Genomic DNA, 9935 nt, shown 5'->3' with positions numbered 1-9935 from the left:
TCTATCTATCTATCTATCTATCTATCTATCTACCTATATATCGTTCTATAGTTCTATCTATCTATCTATCTACCTATATATCGTTCTATAGTTCTATCTATCTATCTATCTACCTATCTATCGATCTATCGTTCTATCGTTCTATCTATGCATCGTTCTATCTATCTATCCATCTATCTATCTATCTATCTATCGTTCTATAGTTCTATCTATCGTTCTATCGATCTATCGATCTATCGTTCTATCGATCTATCGTTCTATCGTTCTATCCATCTATCCATCTATCCATCTATCGTTCTATCGTTCTATCTATCTATCTATCTATCTATCTATCGATCTATCGTTCTATCGTTCTATCTATGCATCGTTCTATCTATCTATCCATCTATCTATCTATATATCCATCTATCTATCCATCTATCTATCATTTATCTATCCATCGTTCTATACATCGTTCTATCCATCTATCTATCTATCCATCATTCTATCCATCGTTCTATCCATCTATCTATCCATCGTTCTATCCATCGTTCTATCCATCGTTCTATCCATCTATCTATCCATCGTTCTATCAATCTTTCTATCCATCGTTCTATCCATCTATCTATCCATCGTTCTATCCATCGTTCTATCTATCGTTCTATCTATCTATCGTTCTATCTATCCATCGTTCTATCCATCAATCTATCCATTGTTCTATCCATCTATCTATCATCTATCTATCCATCGTTCTATCATCTATCTATCCATCGTTCTATCATCTATCTATCCATCGTTCTATCCATCGTTCTATCCATCTATCTCTCCATCTATCTATCATCGTTCTATCCATCGTTCTGTCCATCATTCTGTCCATCGTTCTGTCCATCGTTCTGTCCATCGTTCTATCCATCGTTCTATCCATCGTTCTATCCATCTATCTCTCCATCTATCTATCATCTATCTATCCATCGTTCTATCCATCGTTCTATCATCTATCTATCCATCGTTCTATCCATCTATCTATCTGTCGTTCTATCTATCTATCTATCGTTCTATCTATCCATCGTTCTATCCATCATTCTATCCATCTATCTATCCATCGTTCTATCCATCATTCTATCCATCTATCTATCCATCATTCTATCCATCTTTCTATCCATCGTTCTATCCATCTATCTATCCATCTATCTATCATCTATCTATCCATCGTTCTATCCATCGTTCTATCTATCTATCGTTCTATCGTTCTATCTATTGTTCTATCTATCAGCTTTAAGTTTCTTAAGTAAAATGCATCTCAGACCTGTTTTTAATCTGTTGTGTCTTGTTAGAGTTGTTCGGTGAGAGAGAGCGGTCAGCATGTCGTCTTTCTCCGAGTCTGCGCTGGAGAAGAAGCTGTCTGAACTGAGTAACTCGCAGCAGAGCGTTCAGACTCTGTCTCTGTGGATCATTCATCACCGCAAACATGCATCCTTCATCGTGCGCGTGTGGCACAGAGAACTGAAGAAAGGTAAGAGAGCTTTACTGCGGCAGACACTGGTGATCGGTTACCAGCTGCAGCTTTGGGTTTAGAATGGTAGTTGAAGGAAGGAATAGTGAAAATTTGCCAAAAATGTGCTCACTCTCAGGTCATCCAAGATGCAGATGAGTTTGTTTCTTCATCAGATTTGGAGAAATGTAGCATTGCATCAGTGTCTCAGCAATGGATGCTCTGCAGTGAATGGGTGCCGTCAGAATGAGAGTCCAAACAGCTGATAAAAACATCACAATAATCCACAAGTAGTCCATACCACTCCAGTCCATTAGTTAATGACTTGTGAAGCCAAAAGCTGCGTGCTTGTACGAAACAAATCCATCATTAATACATTTTTAACTTCAGACTGTTGCTTGCTTCCTGCTAAATGCACTCCATAATCTAAAACAACACTTCCTCCAGTGAAAATTTCATCTCGTCTGAATCAGGAGAGAAATATGCAGATCAGGCAAAAAACAGTTGTAAGCAAATATGTGGCTGGATTTTGATGTGAGAGACAACAGGGGATGAACTTTCACTTATTATGGACGTTAATTGATTCTCATTCTGACGGCACCCATTCACTGCAGAGCATCCATTGGTGAGCAAGTGATGCAATGCTACATTTCTCCAAATCTGATGAAGAAACAAACTCATCCTAATCTTGGATGGCCTGAAGTTGAGTACATTTTCATTTAGAGCTGAACTATTCCTTTAAAGGGAACAAACAGATTTGGTGGGTCAGTCGAGGAACATAAGACCAAACTTTACTGGTCTAAGTTTAGTTCGCACAAGGCAACCTTCAAAAATGACTGAAATGATCAAACATTAAAACTGAAACACACACAAAAAAGATTTGTTTTAGAGTTAATAATAATTAAATGTGTTTGTTGTTCAGCTAAACGCAGCAGGAAGTTGACGTTCCTGTATCTGGCTAATGACGTGATTCAGAACAGTAAGAAAAAGGGTCCAGAGTTCGCCAAAGACTTTGAGGGCGTCCTGGTTGATGCCTGCTCACACGTGGCCAGGTAGACGCACCTTCATATATGCTTCATGCCTTCAGTAGTATGAGTTTGTGCCGTCTCACATATATTCTGTGTCTTTCTCTGGCAGAGATGGAGATGATGGTTCTAAGAAGCAGATGGAGAGGTTGCTGAACATCTGGCAGGAGCGAAGCCTCTACCGTTCAGACTTCATCCAGCAGCTCAAACTGGCTATTGAGGACTCAGACAGTCCCAAACACAAGCCCGCAGGTCAGCGTAATACTTGCATATTGCGTAAAAGCTCTAAAAACATCCCAAGATGCATCTGGTGAATGTCCAGAGTGATCAGAGCTGCAATCTAGATAAAGAAGCTCAATATGAGAGCTTTCATTTGTGTCTTATGTGTTCATCGCTACATCATTCCCAGGCTTCCTTTGTGTTATTTCAGTTTTCATAACTACTATAGCTTGCAAATCTTATTTTAATACAACGTTTTGGTCATGCAACCTTCATCAGGCATTGTTTTCACCAGAATGCATGTTTGTTAACTGTCTTGTAGAATGCATGAAGTGAATCATCTCTTTTTGTAAGTAAAGTGAAGTAAAAGTTGCGTGCTGTTTTTTAGTAGATGATAGAAAAAATTTAAAGAGAAGCTACCAGAAGGTCCAGGAGGAAGAGGAGGAGGAAGATGATGATTACAGAGGTCACTATTCTCCCCAGGAGACGGACGCAGCCGCTCCACAACTGGTACGAATGACATTCACTCGAAAGAATTGTGATTATAAACTTTGAGTCTTGATACTGATTGTTGTTATAGCATTTCTATTCAATATCAGGATTCTAGATTTATCATTTCTATGTCTGTTTTTATGGGGTTTTTTATTTTAGCACCATTTTTAAACTTTTTTTTTACTTCATTAGTCCATTTTAAATGCTCCTGCAATGTGAAAAATAAATTGAAATATAAAATAAAAATGCAAACGTTCCATGTATAATATAATATAAAAATGTCTATAATAACAGAATTCAATGAAAATGTTTAAAACATTCTCTGAGACACTGCTAAAGCTGCTTTACACGTAATTCTTGATCTGAAAAAAATAATATTTTACACAAAGTTTGTATTTTCATATCTTTCGGTTCATTTTTCACTTTGCAGGACCATCGAAAATTGACTAACGAAGTAAAAAAAGTAAAAAAAATTGCACTAAAATAACAATATATAAATATACATATAAATACATATTAATTCTAAATCTAAGAGCTTATTTTTTTATAAAAATGCTATAATATCAATCAATATCAACAATCATAGGTAAGAATCACACTTCTTTGAATAAATGGCATTTAAATGATACCCCAAACTAAGGGACTCATGGTATGAAAAAAATATTTACATTAATAATATAATAAATGTATACAATTATGATATAATGTATGCAATATAATGCATATATAAAAAGCTTGGGTAGTTGATTCGATGTCACGTTGCAAGATATTGCTAAAACTGTTTGGCGTTTCAAAGCAACTACCAATATGATTTCTAAGAACCTGACTTCTAAGAAAGATGGTGTGTGATTGACATGATCCGCAGACGGAGGATCTGGTGAAAGCGCTGCAGGATCTCGAGAACGCTGCATCCGGTGACGCTGCCGTGAGACAGAAGATCGCATCCCTTCCACAGGAGGTGCAGGACGTTTCTCTTCTGGAGAAGATCACAGGTGAGACTCGCTGGAGAAACGTAACCCTGTCTAACAGGAAGTGGTTTTCTGATGAAGCGCTTCATGTTGTGTCCTCTGCAGATAAACAGGCGGCAGATAAGCTGTCAAAGACGGTGGACGAGGCCTGTCTGCTGCTGGCTGAGTATAACGGACGCCTGGCCGCTGAGTTAGAGGACCGGAGACAGCTGGCCCGAATGCTGACAGAGTACATCCAGAGCCAGAGAGATGCGCTCAACGAGAGGGAGAAGAAGCTGGAGGTATGAGACTAACGACAAGTTTGCCTTCCAGTCATCATCTACTCCTCGTGTCTTTCCAACTCTATTTGATTTTCTGCAGAATACCAGAGCTGATGATTTCAATATAATGAAAGTGGATGTGATTTTTACCTTCAAGCAACAAAAAGTAGTCCATATGACTTATGCACTGTATTCAAGTTTTTAGAAATCATCCGAAAGACCAAAATGAAATCATTATTCCCTGATAAATCATAATTGTGCTTCAACTTAAGTTGAGGTTAATTTAGGATTAATTACTCACACAAAGCTGTCTTGGTTTCAGAAGACTTTAAATATATCGCCAAGTCATATGGACAACTTTTGGGGTACTTTTCATACTTTTATGGTACTTTTTATCCAATTTGGAGCTTGAAAACAAGCTTCTGTAAAATGCTTCCTTTTGTGTTTTATGGGAGAAGGTAAATCAAACATATTTGGAAAGTTTTTGAGTTAATGCATTACTTAAATGACCTTTAAGTATCTGAAATACATAAGATTTTTTTATATTTTTGAAACAATTCTCTTCTGCTCACCAAGGCTGCATTTATTTGATCAGAAATACAGTAAAAACAGTAATATTATGAAGTATTATTACAATTTCAAATAACTGCTTTCTATTTTAATAGATATTAAAATGTAATTTGTGACCCTGGCGCACAAAACCAGTCATAAGAGTCAATTTTTCGAAATTGGGATTTATACATCATATGAAAGCTGAATAAATAAGCTTTCCACTGATGTATGGTTTGTTAGGATCGGACAATATTTGGCAGAGATACAACTATTTGAAAATCTGGAATCTGAGGGTGCAAAAAAAAATCCAAATATTGAGAAAATCATCTTTAAAGTTGTCCAAATGAAGTTCTTAGCAATGCATATTACTAATCAAAAATTAAGTTTTGATATATTTATGGTAGGAAATTTACAAAATATCTTCATGAAACATGATATTTACTTAATATCCTAATGATTTTTGGCATAAAGGAAAAATCAATAATTTTGACCCATACAATTTATTTTTGGCTTATTGCTACAAATATCCCCCAGTGACTTAAGACTGCTTTTGTGCTCCAGGGTCACATTTATTCCTGTGAATTTTCAGCATCATTACTCCAGTCTTCAGTGTCACATGATCTTCAGAAATCATTCTAATATGCTGATTTGCTGCTCAAGAAACATTTCTGATTATTATCAGTTGAAAACAGTGTAATATTTTTGTGGAAGTTGCATTTATGCATTTTATTTTTCAGGATTCTCTGGTGAACAGAACTTTCAAAAGAGCAGCATTTATTTGAAATATAATTTTTTTTTAGCATTGTGTCTATACTGTCACTTTTGATCAATTTAATTAATCTTCACTGAATAAAAGTATTAATGACTTTTTTAAAAAATGTGAATGACCCCACACTTTTGAATGCTTGTCTGATCAATTCAGTCATTCATTGAATATCTGATGTTCTTGCAGGAGTACAAGCAGAAACTGGCTCGCGTCACACAAGTGAGGAAGGAGCTCAAGTCTCACATCCAGAGTCTTCCAGACCTTTCTCTCCTACCGAACGTCACCGGCGGCCTCGCTCCTCTCCCGTCTGCTGGAGATCTGTTTTCCACTGAGTGAACATCTCTATGAGACTCACAGTCCTGTACGATCAGACACTGGGTTCCTCCTCACTGACAGTAACATCAGTAATGGAGCGAGTGATGAAGATCTGCTTTCACACGTTTGTTTTTCATTAGTTCTCATGTCAGCTAAACCTCACGGAGATCAAACCCGCCAGTCGATCCGTCGTTAAACCGGACTCAAAGTGTGGAGCTTTTGTTTTGATGTGACTTTGCTGTGGAAAGCAACTCCCTTTGCTTTGTCTTATATCTGTAGGTTTTTAGTTTTACTGCTCAAGAGTTTAATTTCACTTCATTTTGGTTTTTGGAAGAAACTAAACATGAGGATTCAGTTTTAAACACTTCACTGCTAATGATTCATAATGTTCGTGATATCAAGAAATATTAATTAGAAACTCATGCAAACTGTGATATATTTTGGTTACTTACAAACCTGACCTGTTTTTCTTCAAATGATTATTTTGATGATAAATACAACAGATTTGCTGATATTTGTGAGAAGAATACAGTGTGATCGCGTTCTCTTCTATGGTCACTGTATGATTAGTGTCTCATTAAATATGACTGAACACATTCAGCAACAAAATGATTTTTGATATTTGTGGATCCTTGGAATTTGATTTGAATGGATTGCTGTATTATCAGAGCGACATTATAAAGTGGCCAAACTCTGTTCAAGACATTTCTTATGTTACATTCACAGATGAGTGAACACTGTGTGTGTTTCTGCTGTTGCTGATTACCACCAGGAGGAAAAGAAGAAAATAGAGAAAACTGAAGTAAGGCATTTTCTAGTCTCACAGGTCTTTGGGAGAACATATAGTTCAGGGAAATACAGTAAAGGTGGTACACGGCCTGTTCATGGAAGATTAATTAATTTGTTTCAAATCTAACACACAGATGAAGTGAGAAGTCATCTTATTCTCTTCTGCCCATTTTGTCTACGTTAATGCCCCTATTCTAAACCAACTTCTCTAGATATCCTGCTGTTTGCCTCACTTTCTGAGCTCGGGTGTGTTCAGGGTTTGGGTTTTGTTAAAGGTGTAGGCCGCAGCGAGCTGCTTATCACAACATGGATCGATTCATCTTTTGCGACATAGAATAAACTCATTCGCTTGGTGATGTTTTGTTTGTAAATTGTTTATTGAATGGCCGAGACAGTCGATGGATCGAGAAATCTCGAGTTATATACTGTAATCTTGTGTAACGTTACTAGAACATGCTAACTTGGCTAGTTTTCAGTCAGCGGCTAATAAAACAAGCGCAGGGAAACGACAGAACGGACAGTTACCGCGAAAGCAAACACTGGGCTAAGAACCGAACAAAGCCTGGAAAAGGCCGGATCAAACCGGTCCGAGTAGAGAGTAGATGACAGAAGTTTCTCGAACTTTCTTGCCCGTCCTCCGTCGCTTTCTGGGACCCCGCGCGATGTTTTTCCTCGATGATAATAATAACACGTCGCTAGATTGATTTGCTGTATAAAAACTTAAAAGTATATTGTAAAACAAAACCATATTGAAAAAAAATAATAATTTCAGAGACGTTTTACAGTAGTCTGAAACACAACATCCGGTGTTACGAGATTTTTGGTTTTCAGTGGGCGGGGCATACATGAATATTCATGAGATTCCCGGACATGCGCGTGGAACTGAGAATTTCAGTTCACGCTCCTTGTATTTCAGCAGGTTTAATGGGATATTTAAAAAAAGGTAAACTTTTACAGCGTTGCACAAACCTATGCCTGGACTACATTTGTTCAACAGTTTATAATGTTTTCATTAGTTTGCACGTGTTGTGCAGTCGTCACTGAGTGAATGATTGCAGACATTCAACACACTTAAGCTACTTGTAAATTACTTTGATTTCAGTTCGTTGTGCTGTAGCTTGCAATGCTTTAAAACTGCGTCTGTTGTTAGTTGTTTTCATTTAAATACAACAGCTGAAATAAACTTGAATCTGTGAATCGTTTTTCATCTATCCTTGTGTAATTGTTCTTAAACTGTTAGGCTGTATTTACAAAATGAATAGGAATCCAAGACCACACACACACAAGCATGAAAGTGTTCCTTTAATAAGTACAATTTTGGATTAAACAAAATTGTATGGACACAAGTTTAAAAAGTAGCCTATATTTGGTACACTGTAAATGAGAAAACAAATACTTCACTGCATTTTATGGAATGGAATAAGAAACTAATTTCATGTTAAAAAATAATTTCATTAACAAATGTTCATAAGTGTGAGTGTGCTTGTATTGATATGACATATAAAATACTGCTCTAAGGATTTGTATTAGTAAGGTTCTTTGTGCATGTCATCAACTGCATCAATTGAAAATATAAAAAAACATTAATATTGTGGAATAATTTTACAATTTAAAATAAAGGTTTCCCCCCCGTGAACTTCTTCTCTTTAGTGTCTCATGATCATTCAGAAATCATTCTAATATGCTTATTGTCTGCACAAGAAACATTTCTGATTATTATCAGAGTTGAAAATGGTTGTACTGCTTAATGAAGTGTGGAAACCATTATACAGCGACAGGATTCCTTGATGAATGGAAAGTTCAGAAGAACAGCATTTATTTGAAATATAATTTTTTTTACATTATAAATGTCTTGACTGTCATTTTTATTAAATTGATGCATTCTTGAAGAGCAAAAATATACATTTCTTAAAAAAAAAAAAAGAATTCATAGTAATCCTAAACTTTTGAATGGTAATGTCCTGTATCAAATGCCAGAATCGAGTGAAGAATTGTTTTTTTTTTTTTAGCTTTATTATGTCATTTTTATATAGCAGATTCTACAAGGACGTTAACATCACACTCTCTTGTCTCCAATGTTGCCTTGTTTTGGTGCATACATCTTTTTAATTTGTAACAAGGATTCAATAGTGATTCATGCTCAAAATTCAAGAAAACTTTACCTTATTAATCGCATCCACCATGACTAACATTTTCCTGGATTTTGAGTGTGAATCACTATTGAATTCATATTTTTAAAAACAAAATGTCACTGTCTCACATAATATCAAACATTCACACCAACACACATACACAACAAAAAGAAAACAAGTAGATAGAATAGAAAAAGAATAGAGAAAGCTAGTGTTAGAGGCCTTATTTTAAAGAACACAAGCAGTTGGAAAACAAATAGAGAGTGCAAGTGTTAGAGGGTCAAATATAGATGGAAGAGATGTGTTTTTAGCTGTTTCTTGAAGATGGCTAAGGACTTGAGTGCTCGAATTGAGTTGGGCAGGTCATTCCAGTTTATGTAGAAAAAAAAGCCTAATTAAGATTATATATGTTTATGAAACTTTATGACTTAGCCTATAAATAATGTTGCATGAGTGTTTGTTGTGCATCAAAATAGACCATGCATTTTTATCAATGATCATCGTGTATCATCCAGGTACAGTGCAACACATGGTCAAAGAACAGATGACACAGAATAACATCAGTGTAGGTTGCAAAAAGTTTATTAGGCTACTGATATGGTGGTGAATGTTATTTCATTCATTGCCAGAAGATGACAGTTTTAAAACTTAAAAGGTAACAGAAGAGCATAAAAATAAATAATTGAAATGGTAGTTGGATCTGTGCTACTATTGGAAACCTGTAGCTGTAATCATCCAGGTGTTCTGGGATTGTTGGTTTCACTGTGCAAATGGAACCATAAACCTTGTGATAATCTTAATTGGTAAATTTACATTTGTTTGTAAAGATGTTTAACTATTTTACATTGGAAACATGAAAAAAAGAAAGAAATTTCAGCAACATGTTTTTGCAGCAGTGTATGATTGTATCATAGTTTACAACCAGACAACATGGAGAATGTTGAAC

The 9935-nt window shown here is 35.9% G+C and overlaps 1 protein-coding gene across 2 annotated transcripts in view; it reads left to right on the top strand.

The window, feature by feature from the left end:
* Window positions 1–6919, top strand: part of LOC107550159 (regulation of nuclear pre-mRNA domain-containing protein 1B-like) — a 9557-nt gene extending 2638 nt beyond the window's left edge. Inside the window, exons 2-8 of one of the 2 annotated variants that reach the window (XM_016231388.1) lie at window positions 1314–1492; window positions 2394–2523; window positions 2609–2748; window positions 3107–3225; window positions 4073–4199; window positions 4281–4456; window positions 5940–6919. In XM_016231388.1, the coding sequence (XP_016086874.1) occupies window positions 1342–1492; window positions 2394–2523; window positions 2609–2748; window positions 3107–3225; window positions 4073–4199; window positions 4281–4456; window positions 5940–6089 (993 nt within the window). In that variant the 5' untranslated portion in view covers window positions 1314–1341 and the 3' untranslated portion in view covers window positions 6090–6919. Of the gene's footprint in view, window positions 1–1313; window positions 1493–2393; window positions 2524–2608; window positions 2749–3103; window positions 3226–4072; window positions 4200–4280; window positions 4457–5939 lie in introns of both variants that reach the window. The other variant, XM_016231387.1, reaches the window with a different exon arrangement.
* Window positions 6920–9935: the final 3016 nt, after the last annotated feature.

The sequence above is a fragment of the Sinocyclocheilus grahami genome, unplaced genomic scaffold (assembly GCF_001515645.1).
Source record: "Sinocyclocheilus grahami isolate Dianchi unplaced genomic scaffold, SAMN03320097.WGS_v1.1 scaffold389.1, whole genome shotgun sequence".
Taxonomy (NCBI): Eukaryota; Metazoa; Chordata; class Actinopteri; order Cypriniformes; family Cyprinidae; genus Sinocyclocheilus; species Sinocyclocheilus grahami.
Note: the sequence above shows the minus strand (reverse complement) of the source record. Positions and strands in the feature narration are given on the sequence as shown.